At 35.7% G+C, this 13,440-nt stretch overlaps 1 protein-coding gene across 4 annotated transcripts in view; it reads right to left on the reverse strand.

The window, feature by feature from the left end:
* The window catches only part of AGL (amylo-alpha-1,6-glucosidase and 4-alpha-glucanotransferase), an 80,920-nt gene that overhangs the window by 53,738 nt on the left and 13,742 nt on the right, over positions 1-13,440 (reverse strand). For all 4 annotated transcript variants that reach the window (XM_081026937.1, XM_081026940.1, XM_081026938.1 and 1 more), the window contains exons 3-5: positions 3,705-3,915; positions 2,985-3,151; positions 1,905-2,108 (exon numbers count right to left, since the gene is read on the reverse strand). In XM_081026937.1, the coding sequence (XP_080883063.1) occupies positions 1,905-2,108; positions 2,985-3,151; positions 3,705-3,915 (582 nt within the window). The remainder of the gene's footprint in view (positions 1-1,904; positions 2,109-2,984; positions 3,152-3,704; positions 3,916-13,440) is intronic.

The raw sequence follows: 13,440 nt of genomic DNA on the forward strand, positions 1-13,440 counted from the left end.
CACCGTTTCAACCTCTATAACATTTGCTATTATTGATTAGTCCTTCCTTGATTTACAAATGGTATCGTTATATTATTTTTTATTTTTCCTTCTCTTTTGCCTCCTCTCCTCTCCTTATCTCCCCTAACCTGTGAGAGAGATTTGCCATATCTTAGTACTTCTCTTCCTAGGAACATGGTCTTCCTCATCACAACCTACTCTTCTCAGCACCCACATCTCTCAAATTAGCCCAGGCTCCATCCGACATCCAGGCACATCTACCAAAGCACCTGATGGGTACCACTTTGCCTGGACAGTAACTTTTTAATAAAAACCTGTTTCACACAAAAGGCATGACATGGAACACTTTCCAAGTAAGGCTGAAGCAAAATTCACTTCTTTTATGCTGCACAGAATCTCTCAAATGCTTCAGAAATAGTCTCTGACAGAGACTGCTACTGATCCCAAATTTTATTTTCCCTTTGTTCTTTAGTAACAGAACTCCCAAGGTTCAGCTGTATACATGGCTGACAGACAAAAGAATACACTGTAAGCCTCCTTATTGAGATAGGTGTGACTAGAGACAAAATACTATCTGATGCAACGCGAGCAGAAGTGATACATATACCAGATCATATCCTTAAAAGTCATGACTTCCCTTTTCCTCATTTCCCTGGATAGAAGGTAATACGGGAACTGAAGTGGCTATGTTTGACTAAGCATTGGAAACGAAGTTTTGGAAACAGCAGAGCAGCATGAGAGAAAGAACCTAGTTCCCTATCACCACTGAGCTACCATACCAGTCTTGCAATGCCTATCTAATCCTCTATAAGAAATAAATACAATTTCAATCTTAAGTCACTGTATTCTTCTGTCTCTTTGTTACAGCTGCCTAAGCCATATATTAACTCATACAATGCCAGTATGTGTTTTGATAAATTTGATGCAAATCATATCATAGATGCCAAAGTAACTATCAATAATGTCAAATTTTCCAGTGAAGAATATTGAGTTTGTGGATATTAGCAAGTTTTAATTGTGGACTTTGATGCTTGGGTGCATGCAGAAACACCAAATTTTAGAATGTGACCATTTTATTTTTTGCCTAACTTTGATGGGTTATTATTATTAGAGATTATTATCTATGCTGATGAACCATAGCTCCTATGGTTACTTGGAAAATGGCTTGACAACATGCCAGAGATTATTTTTGTTAAATGTTTGGTACCACCCAGAATTCCTGTTGTTTACGTATGCAAATCAGTGTTTCCCAACTTTTCTACATTGTGGCACACAGAGAATGTATTTGCAAGGTGTAATAAACGGGGTTAAATTGAAAGCTGATGATGGCCAGAGACTTCTGCAGGCCCAGCTGCTCGGACAGGTGAGGGGAGCAATCACCTCCCCGAGGATCACCAATTGGGAAGCTCTGATACAGTTTTATAGAATTGTCTATTGGTAAGGAATCTTGGGATCCAAAACAGGTTAACTTTAACAAGCTCTATTAACAGGTAGAAGATAAAATTTTCAGATTTAACTTCTAAGAGTTTACCAATAATTTTTTCTTTAAATAACAGTTTTTTCAATTATATGTTATTGTACCGAGCTGCTACTACATAGGATCATTAGATGGTCTAAAAAGTATTAATACTGTAAGTTGAAATATGTGATCATTAAGCGCCTTCTATGATCACTTTCCTGTTTTTATAATCATGACATGCAAATACTTACATACTGATTATATCTTCAACTAACACTGTTTTCTTTGAAAGAAAAACAGGAAAGTGATCATATAAGGTGGTTTTAAAATTGAAGGACACCTAAGCATCATTTCTGTTTTCAAAGTCTGTTATATAAAACAGCAAGGGATGAAATAATTAGAATGTAATATTTTCATCAAAATTAATAGTAGTTAAAGCGCATACCAGTATGATTGTAGACAACATCAGTAATACAAAGAATACTCCATTCCTTTTTCAGTTTTTCCACTAGCTGTCCAACATCCTTCCAGGTACACTTTTTATTAGGTCTGGAAAAGTCAGGATTTAATTCTAACTGATCAGCAAGGGAATAGCATGATCTAGATTGTCCAAGAGTCTGCAATGGGGTAAAATGAATCATGTTGTAGCCTGCAAGGCAAGAAAATAAACAAAGGCCACTGTAAAACAAACAAACAAAAAAACAACACCTAAAACTAAGCAAAATATAATTTCCTTAAATAATTCTAAATAGCAAGGCAACCACACTACTAGAAAAGGAGTCAAAGGCTTGGGTTCAAATCCAAACTGTACTACAAGTGACTTCAAGTAAGTCTACTTAAATCTTTTAGGACATCAATATCCTCATATACAAGACAGAGATCATGAGATAATGTATTTCAAAAAATCACACAGTGCCTCATTACTATTGGGGGTTCAATTTACATGTAGAAAATATATCCTATGCGAGTATATCAATATGTCTTTCTCCTACTTTTAATGTTGCACGGTACTTGTATTCTGTTGTAAAGTCAGTGAACTTCTCATTTCTTTCTTCACACTATATTCAGCTTGAAAGTAGAATATTAGTATTACCCTTTATTGAACAGTAAACTATAACTTAAGTTGCATTTTACTCTTGGTACGTATGACAGCCATCTATACATGCCTTCCACATGGAGGACTGTTTATTAGTGTGTTGAATTAAAATTATGTATAACGATAATGCATTTTCCAACACATTTTAATAGCTTACTACTAATTTTTATATATCAAAGTAGTCTTAGAAATAATAATGATCGCATTTTATCACAGAGTTCCTTAATTTATTAAATTCAACCATAAAATTTATCATTTTTACAGGTTAAAAATGGTCAAGTATCAACAATTTCAAATGGTTCCATCTATGTATATTACTAAATATACCAAGAAGCAAAATTGAAAGGCGAACCCAAAGCCTTCGAAATCTGTATCACAGACAGTAACATTTATTTTTTAAAAGAAGAAAAGAAAGAAAGCTGACATTACCTGATTCTTTTGCAACCCTAAGTCTGCTTTCCCATTCATCAAAGGGTCCTAAACACTTAGCTAAAAATGTCTGGTGAGTAACACAGTCCAAGGGTAAGACCCGATTATCAGCACCAACATGTAAAATAGGGTCCACGACTATATAACCCCCGCCACTTTTCTCATTTCTAAGGAAAAAAAAACACAAAAAACCAGAAACTTCTCAATTAATGATAGGAAAAAAAAAATCCTCATCTGCTAGTATAAATCTCTAACTGGAAGTGAATTGTTCCATTTAAAAATGTATTTCAAAACACATAAAATCATTTAAAGAGTTGTAACAAAACTAAATAGAAAAGCCAAATTTTATTCTTTTCTAATCTCTACATAATAACGTAATACAATACATATAATATATAATAATTTTGCTTTAAGAAATAAATAAGTGTACTAAAATCTGCCAGTAATAACAAGGGCACTCAGATAAAAAGTATCCGACAATCTGGTTGCATGAAAAGACTAGAGTATTTAAGCTTTTACTTAAAACAACAACAACAAAATTTTGAATCTGCAATGAGCCTTACAATCACTTTCTAGAAACTGAAGAACCATATTCGATTTGCGTCTCAAGAAACTCCTGTAAAAATTGCACTATATGGTTCATATAGTGACTTCTTGTAAGTTAGATAAGTTCAAATTATAGAATAAACTTTTGTTTTACATACAGAACACATGACTTACCCTTGAAGGAAGTAATACTGAAATGATCCAGCTTGTTGAAGATTAAGTTTACAGTATTTATCAGAATCATCTTCTCTTTCTGACGGATTTTCCCACTCCAGGGAACGAAATTTTTCTCGATTAAATGTTTCTCCAGGAAATGGGTAATTTGTATGTACAGTAACTGCCTTTCCCTGTAAAGTTGGGCCTAATCGGAACTGTAGTTCAAACCCTAAACAAAAAGCCCATTTTAATAAACTCATTGTAGGATTTAAATTACCAAATTAAAAAACAGACGTTTTGGATAAAGAAGTGGCATATATAAACAAAGGAATACTACTCAATCATAAAAAGTGAAATATTGTCATTTGCAACAATGTCTGGCTCTTTAGAGTATCATGCTAAGTGAAATAAGTCAGTCAGAAAAGGACAAGAACCATATGATTTCACCCATATGTGGGATATGAAACAAAAAGCAACAAACAAACAAACAAAATAAACAAACTCAGAGATACAGAATGGTGAATGGTGGTTATCCGAGGGAAAGGGGAGTGTGGAGAGGACGAAGAGGGTAAAGGGGGTCAAACATATGATGACAGAAGGAGACTAAATGTGGGTGATGTGCACACAATGGAGTCTACAGACGTTGTATTATAAAGTTGTACACCTGAAACATGTTATTAACCAATGTTACCCCAAATACATTTCATTAAAATAAAAAAGATGTTTTATTTAAAGTATTATAAAAACTCTTAATTTCTCAACTATGTTTAAAATACTCCAATTATGTAATGCAGTTTTTGGTACTTTGCATTTGGAAGTACTTTGCATTCCAATTTAGCTGAATTTTATATTTTAATATATAGTATATATCACAGAACTGCCTGTTCTGTACTATCCTTCTCCTGGAAACTGATTCCTATTCCCATGGCTCCTTTGGGATATGCCAGTTCTTAAATAACCCACTTCCTATGATCCGCACAACCCGTTCCAATCCCCCACCCCATCCCTGAACTGACTGCCCAGGAGTAAGGATCTAACGAGAGACTTTTGCTAGTATTTTTCAAACTGCAACAGAGAAAGTGAGTTTCTCTGTGGTGTCAGAGTATGTGATAGTATGTAAAAGCTGGGAGGTATCCTGGGACAACTACCTCATCTTATGGAGAAAGCCAGCCGTCCCTGAGAGAAGTCAACCTTTAGAAAGGCAGAATTCGGATTTCTAACAGGAGTTCTAGAGGCATTTGAGTCCCTGACACCTGTTGTTCCTGATATCTTCTCAAATCCAGAGGTGTGGTTATAAAGGCTTAATAAATGGCTGTACGGGCTGTGGGTGGGGCGGGTGTGATGAGGAGTTCTTATCTGCAGTATCTGCTGACTTCCCTGGTGTAAACAATCTCACCACTGGACAATCTCAAGCTACAAACTTGACATCACTGCCCATGGAATCGGGAATATGCAACTCTTGTGAGCCACACCCGTGACTCCAGCATACTACTGCCTATATCCCTACTCTTCATGGTTTAGTTATTTAAGCCTTTCTTGGAATTCTGAGAGCCAATCATTCCCACTTTTGCACATGCCAAGCTAGTTCTATCAAAATGTATCTGAGACTTCTATATTGTATTACCTCTATGGCAAAATACAAGTATTGCCATAGAGGTAAAAAAATAACATTATAGTTATAACTATATTGTAAAAACAAAATTTTCATTGATACAAGACAGACTACAAACCTTGATTCTAGTTATTAGAATATGAAAATTCTGATTACGGTAAAGTGTATTAGAAGTATAAAGCATATACATTTTAAACATGAATAGAACATTTCAATTAATGATGGGCAATAATAACTGATGAAGGCAGGAAAATTTAGTTCTTCTGCTTGTAATATTTAAGCTTAAAGAACTTTTTAAGAAGAGGCATATTAATATTTATACTTTTAACAATCAATTTATTAAACACCCAACAAAGTAATAAAAATTATGTACTGAGTGCATGCCATGTAACAGGGAACAAAACAGATAATGCTCTCTGTCCTTGTGGAGCTTGAGTCCTAAAAGGGGAAGGCAGCCATTAAACAATGAACATGAGAAATACGTTAAGAAAAAATAGTATGTCAGGAAAGGATAAATGCTAAGAGATAAAAAACATCAGACCAGCATAAGGAAAACAGGGGAGAAGAGGAGATAGTGAGGAGGTGGTAGCAATTTTAAGTAGGATGATTACTGAGAAATTAAAGTAGGATGATTACTTGAGACAAGTGAGGGAGTTAGCCACTTGGCTATCCATGGCCATCCAGGGGAAGTGCTGACCAGGCAAAGGAAGCAGAGAGCACAAAAGTACTAGGGTAGAAGCATGCACAGTGGTTCCCGAAATAACAAGAAGCTCAGCATGCCAGGATTGAAAGGAGTAGCAGGATATGAGGAAAGAAAGGTAACGGGGAGCAAGAACATGCAGAATCTTGAAGACCACTGTAAGTATTTTGGCTTCTCTGATGAAATGAGGAGCCAGTGAACAGTTCTGAGCAGAGGAGTGACATGACCTAACTTGTACATTAAAAACATCACTCTGAAGACGTGTGCTTCTGGCCATGATGGAATGATGATACTGGACTTGCCCTCTGGTGAAAAACTAGAAGGAATATATAAGACAACTGTTTTCAGAAATAGGCAGTGAAGGACTGTGATGCCTGAGAGAAAGGTGATTTCTATGAACTTTCTAGCTTTCAGACTGGGGGTCTTCCTTGGCTGTGACACAGGAAGCAGGAACAGCAGTCTCACAGATTTGAGGAAGCAGAGATTAGAGTTTGAGCAGGGTGAAGAGACGGCAATTTTCAGGGAAGAGTATTGCAGAAAAGGAGCCATGCAAAGGAAGAGCTCCAGAAAGTTTACGTAGGCTCATCTTGAGTCTGTCTGAATACTAAGCTAGCTGTACATGAGAAGGGTTCAACTCCTTGAGACTGGATAAAGAGTAACTACTAGGAGCTGTAAATTGAACAATTCGCAGAGCTCACTGAGGCGTAGGAGACATTACAATTTTTAAGCAGCCAGAGTAAAGAGACCTTGTTGAACACTTGTATTCAAAAGAGCCATTCCTTGGGCAGCCAGGTGGCTCAGTTGGTTAGAGCTTGCGCTCTCAACAACAAAGTTGCGGGTTCAATTCTCACATGGGATGGTGGGCTGCACCCCCTGCAACTAAAGATTGAAAATGGCAACTGGACTTGGAGCTGAGCTGCGTCCTCCACGACTAGATTGAAAGACAACAACTTGGAACTGATGGGCCCTGGAGAAACATACTGTTCCTTAATATCCACCACCCCCCGCCAAAAAAAAGTAAAAAAAAAAAAAAAAAAAAAAAAAAAAAAGCAAAAACAAAAGAGCCATGCTTTAAGTAGTAGGGCTGAAGTAGTCCTACAGTAAAAACTACTATAAACCTATCCCATCAAAGCTTAAAAACAAGCCTCAAAAGGATTAAGCTGATCCATAAAGTAAATGGCTTCTAAAATAAAACTCATCACTCCTTTAAAGCAAGACAACAAAATCCAGAGATACAACATTCACAATGGCCAGCGTCCAATAAAAAACTGCTAAAGAGAAGGTGAAGGAGTTAACCAAGCAGGTATCTTACGTAGGGTATTTTACAGAGCGGAAACAGAAGATATAAAAGACCTAAGACTTCTGTTTCTGGCAAAGATGGAATAAAAGGGACTGGATTTGCCCCCCTTCTTGAAATTAAAAAAAACAACAAAGCACACCAAATACATAAAATGATTGTTTTCAAGACCCTGGACATGAGGCCACCAAGGACAGTGATCCCTGAGAGATGGAAAATAAACAAGGTGAGCCCTACCATTGCCCCTGCCTACCATGAAAGAGTTTCTAGGTTGAGGCACAGGGAGGAGGAACCCAAGCACAGCTCAACCCACTTCCTGCACTGAAGGGATGAAGCTAAGAATCTGTGGAATTTAAGGCAACTAGAGTTTGCACAAGTATGGTGAGAGAGGAGGAGAAAGCTGCATAGAGAGAGAACTCCAAGGATTTGTGGAAGGTCTCCTTCTGTATTCAGCAGAGCATACTGATCAGTTCACGTCTGTGAGGAAAATAACAGACCAGGAATAATGCTTGTTCTCACCAGATAGACTGGAAAGACTCATAACTCATGAGGCACAGGGTAGACAGTTCAGAAGGATCTTGCTTCAGTAGTGGGGATTAATGAGCCCTAGAAAGGGCATAGTTCTAGACTGGCTTAACAAATCATAAAAGTAAAACTCAAAAGGATTACTTTATTTTGCTGTGTATAATGTGCACCTTTTTTGCCCAAATTTGTAAAGGAAAAATAAGGAAGCGCATTATACATGGGTAGTACTAATTCTGTATCTATATAAATGTTTTAAATTTTTTTATTTATGCTTATGAGTTAAAAGTGTAACTCTAGAAATAAATAACAATATCTGCATGCAAAATAATACCCTGGAATACAATAATCGGTTTTGTTGAACTTATGACAAACTTGCAATGACGAAGAGTTCTTGGCCTTTTATGACGTATAAATACCGTAAATTTGTTACCGGTATATAAAATTTCTTGTACCTTGTATCTGTTTTTGTGTTTTGTAATTATTTGTTACATAAAATTTCTTGTACCATAATATGTTAAAAAATAAATGCTAAAATTCCTTTATAATACAAAAAACCAGTACCTAAATGTAAACAAATAATAATTTGAATTAAAAAACTAAAACAAAAGATTTTTCCCCTGAAAGTTTGGGCCAAAAACGTGGGTGTGCATTATACATGGGAGCGCACTATACATGGCAAAATACAGTAAGTTATTTCCAAGTAATTTAATTTCATCCAGAACAAAGACCAAGAACATTTAGAAGATTCCAAAAATATCCAGCACCCAACAAAGTAAAATTGACAATGTCTAGCATCTAAAAAAGATTATGAGACATAAAAAGCAGGAAAACATAGCCCATAACAAGGAGAATACCCAATCAATAAAAACCAACCCAGAAATGACATAGATGTTGAAGTAAGATAAGGAAGGCCATCTGTTATCATAACTGTATTCCATATGTTCAAAAAGTTAACCAAGTCATGTGAAATAGAAAAAACACAAAAACAAAAAAAAGATCCATATCAAACTTTTAGAGATGAAAATTACAAATGTCTGTGATGAAAAATACACAACATGGAATTAATGGATGTTGAGACATGGCAGAAAAAAAGATTAGTGAATTTCAAGACATAGGACTAGAAACTATGCAAAATGAAACAAAAAAGGAGGGAAAAACAAGTCTGAAAGAAACTGAAAGAGCATCCATGACCTGTGGGACAATTCAAGTGGCCTAATATATAGGTGACTAGAGTACTCAAAGAAGTAATGGGTTCAAAAACTCCCAAATTTGATGAAAACAATAAACTTCCAGATTGAACAACTTTAACAAACTTCCCAAAGGAGAAACATGAAGAAAATTACACCAAGGAACATCCAAATCAGATTGGTCAAAACCAGTGACAAAGAGAATATGTTACAAATAGGCAAAGGGGGAAAAAAAAGACAATATGCTTCAGAAAGTGGCAAGAATGATGGGATAAGGGTGTTGGGGGAGTATTTTGAGGGGGTTTAATGGCAATGTGTCTCCTACTGTAATAATTTTTTTATTTAAACATTCACTGTATTGTTTGATCACACCTTGTAGATATGTTTCAGTCATGCCTAAAATTGCTTTTTAGTAGAACTCTCTCACAGTGCTGTTTGACAGACGGTAAATTCTACACCATAATGTTAAACATTGGGTAAGATGCTTTCTGTGGAAAAAAGATTTCTGTAAAAGATATTAAGAGAATGCTGCACTCTTCCAATTATTCTAATCCAATTAAATACATCTATGATTGCCTAGAGAAATATGAATGCTCTGTTTTGCATAGTACAATATGGATAATATGAGGTCATGCAAGGTCTAGGCATTCATTTAAAAAATATAATCTAATGATAAATACTGCTAAAACCATATTTCTAGATTGGACTAAAATATAGCTATAAATTTATTCATAGTAAATGCCTTTAGCAAGCAAGAAACAAATAATCCAAATGGGGTTTTAAGTAACTTTGCAAAAATCCGGGGGCTCACTTTTACTTTTCACACTGTACAGTGAAACTAATAATTTCTTTCCCAAGTAATAACATACACAAATTTTTCTACAAAGCAATTTGGCATAAATATACTGTTAATTAGGTTTACCTTTTTGACACAATAATTTTTTTATTAGTTTCAGGTGCACAAAACATGTGATAATTAGACATTTATCATTTATATCCCTCACACAGTGACAACCCCCCTTCCCCCATCCACTATCCCTCTGATATCGCACACAGCCATTACATTTCCATTCTCTATTCCTAATGCTGTACTCCACTTTTTGTAACTATATATATTATATAATTATATATATTTAATTATATAATATGTATTATAATTATAACATAATATATAATAAGTATTATATAATATATATTACATAATATATTATATATATTATATATTATGTATATATATATATATATATAAAATTGTAGTTGACATTCATTATTATTCAGCTTCAGCTTCAGGTGTACAGTGCAGTGATCAGGCATCTACATCTTCCCTGAGGTGGTCTCCCTAATGAGACAAGCGTCCATCGGATACCCTACAAAATCTTTACATTATTGTGACTCAATAATTTTACATAGACATTTATTTTCTGAGGAGTTAATCAGCAATGTAAACATAGATTATATATAATGATGTTCATCACAGCTGCATTTATTATAATCAAATAAGCTGACAAACTATCTAATGATTGAGAATGAGTAAATAAATTGTGGTACAAATTATGGTACAAATTATGGTAGCCTGCTAGCTGGAATATTGTGAATTCATTATAAATTATGTTATCAAAAGCTATTTAATAACATGGCTACTTTTATATTCTATTTTGTTACATTTTATGCATCTATATAGGTCTTTTGAAATCCCTTCTGGATAAAAGTATGGCTAAAATGTGGCAGTCAGCAGGGAGGTGGCATTCACACACCATACTATAAGCAGTTTTCAAAATTGTTTAGATAGTATAAACCAAATTTTGTTTTGAAACAAAAAGCATAAAAAAAGACTTTTTATACATTTCTGTAATTTTATTTTTATTTTTAAAAAATATTTTGCTTTTTTAAAATTTTTATTGGGTAATATTGGGGAACAGTGTGTTTTTCCAGGAATCATCAGCTCCAAGTCAAGCCATTGTTTTCACTCTAGTTGTGGAGGGCACAGCTCACTGTCCCATGTGGGAATCAAACCAGCGATGTTGGTGTTATGAGCACTGTGCTCTAACCAACCGGTTGCCCTTTTCTATAATTTTATAATTGGAAAAAAAATTTTTTTTTTTTTTCCCACAGGACCCAAAATGACAATGTTTATAACCCTGCAGGAAAAGAATACAAACACAACAGTGTTAAAGCGAAGACATGCATTACAACCAAAGTCTGTGACAGCAATGGGTCTGGAAAGGTGAGGAGGAGTCTCCTATGGTCCCCCCTTCTGTAGGGAATATGGCCTAATGCAGTCCATATCTTGGATCAGGAACCACTAGCATGTATACAGAACACGTGAGACCCAACGAGACGCAAATGGTGTCTCACCTCGTCACACAGCCACATTCTTGCTACAGAACAGCAGAGACTTCCACAAGTCTCAATAAACAATGCTGACAAGTCGGTAACAACTGTCCCCCAAACTCCTCAGACCCAGGGTTTCAAGCCAACACTTGAATGGGTACGTTTCATGCCTTCACTAAGGCTCAGGGCTATGCAGAAACTAGCAAAACAGCTCAGGTGAATTCCTAGACTGCTGGCATAACCCTTTCAGCATATCTACTGCCGAGTGATATTATACAGCTTCATGTATAATGTAAGAACCTTAAAAAGGTGTACTTCCCTTTTTCTCCTTGTGGCTTTTATAGGATTGTTATTATGCATCTTACTCATGCATGTCGTAAATCTCACGACACATTGTTATTATTTTTGTTTGAGCAATTATGTTTTTTAAGGTTTTAAATAATAAGAAAAATATCTTATACATTTACCCTTTCAGTTCCCATTTCTGGTACCTTTAATTTCTTTTTTTTTCCTTTTTTTTTATTAGTTTCAGGTGTACAAGACAAGGTAATACTTAGACGTTCATCATTTATATCCCTCACACTGTGAACCCCCCTCCCCCCATCCACTATCCCTCCGACCTCACACTGAACCATCACATTATATATATAAAATTATAGTTGGCATTCATTAATGTTTAGCTTCTGGTGTACAATGCCATGATCAGGTATCCACAGTATCCCTGAGGTGGTCTCCCAAATAGGACGCATGTCCATCGGATACCCAACAAAATCTTTACAACATTGTTGAATACCTTCCCCAAATTAATTTTCAAAAAAACCCTGAGGCCATCTTGTGGTTACCAGCTGCTTCCAAATCCCTTCACCTTTCCCCTTATCCCCAACCCCCCCCCCACACCCATCTAACAACTCTCGGTTTTTTCTTTGTGTCCCCAAAACTGTTTCTGATTAGTTCATTCACATAGTCTTTTCTTTAGATTCCATATATAAGTGAGATCATATGGTACTTGTCTTTCTCTTTCTGACTTATTTCACTTAACATAATGTTCTCTAGATCCATCCATGTTGCTGCAAATGATAAGATTTCTTTCTTCTTTATGGCTGCGTAATACTCCATTGTATAAATGTACCACAGTTTCTTAATCCAGTCATCTACCGATGGGCATTTCGGTTGTTTCCATATCTTGGCTATTGTGTAAAGTGCTGCAATAAACATAGGAGTGCATACAGATTTTTGAATTGGAGTTTTGGATTTCTCCGGGTAGATGCCTAGGAGTGGAATTACTGGATCATAGGGTAGTTCCATTTTCAGATTCCTGAGATACCTCCATACTGTTTTCCATAGTGGCTGCACTAATCTGCAATCCCACCAACAGTGCACTAGCGTTCCCTTTTCTCCACATCCACGCCAGCATTTGTTGTTTGTTGATTTATTGATGATAGCCATTTTGACTGGAGTGAGGTGGTATCTCATTGTGGTTTTTATTTGCATTTCTCTGATGGTTAGTGAGGTTGAGCATTTCTTCATATGTCTTCTTGCCTTCTGTATGTCCTTTTTAGAAAAATGTCTCCTCAATTCCTCTGCCCATTTTTTAATTGGGTTGTTTGTTTTTTTGGAGTTGAGTTGAGTAAGTTTTTTATAGATTTGTGATATTAATCCCTTATCAGATATATCATTGGCAAATATCTTTTCCCATACAGTGGGATCCCTTTTTGTTTTATTGATGGTTTCCTTTGCTGTGAAAAAACTTTTTAGTTTGATGTAATCCCACATGTTTATTTTTTCTCTTACTTCCCTCGCGCGAGGGGATATATCAGTGAAAACCTTACTCCGGGTGATGTCCATGAAGTTTCTTCCTATATTTTCTTCTAGATATTTTATGGTTTCAGATCTTACATTTAAGTCTTTAAGCCATTTTGAATTTGTTTTTGTATATGGTGTAAGGAGGTGGTCCAGCTTCATTTTCTTGCATGTGTCTGTCCAGGTTTCCCAACACCACTTATTGAACAGACTGTCTTTACCCCATCGTACATTCTTGCTTCCATTGTCGTAGATTAGATGGGCATATAGGCATGGATTTACGTCTGGACTCTCTATTCTGT

The sequence above is a fragment of the Rhinolophus hipposideros genome (genome assembly GCF_964194185.1).
Source record: "Rhinolophus hipposideros genome assembly, chromosome: 19".
NCBI lineage: Eukaryota > Metazoa > Chordata > Mammalia > Chiroptera > Rhinolophidae > Rhinolophus > Rhinolophus hipposideros.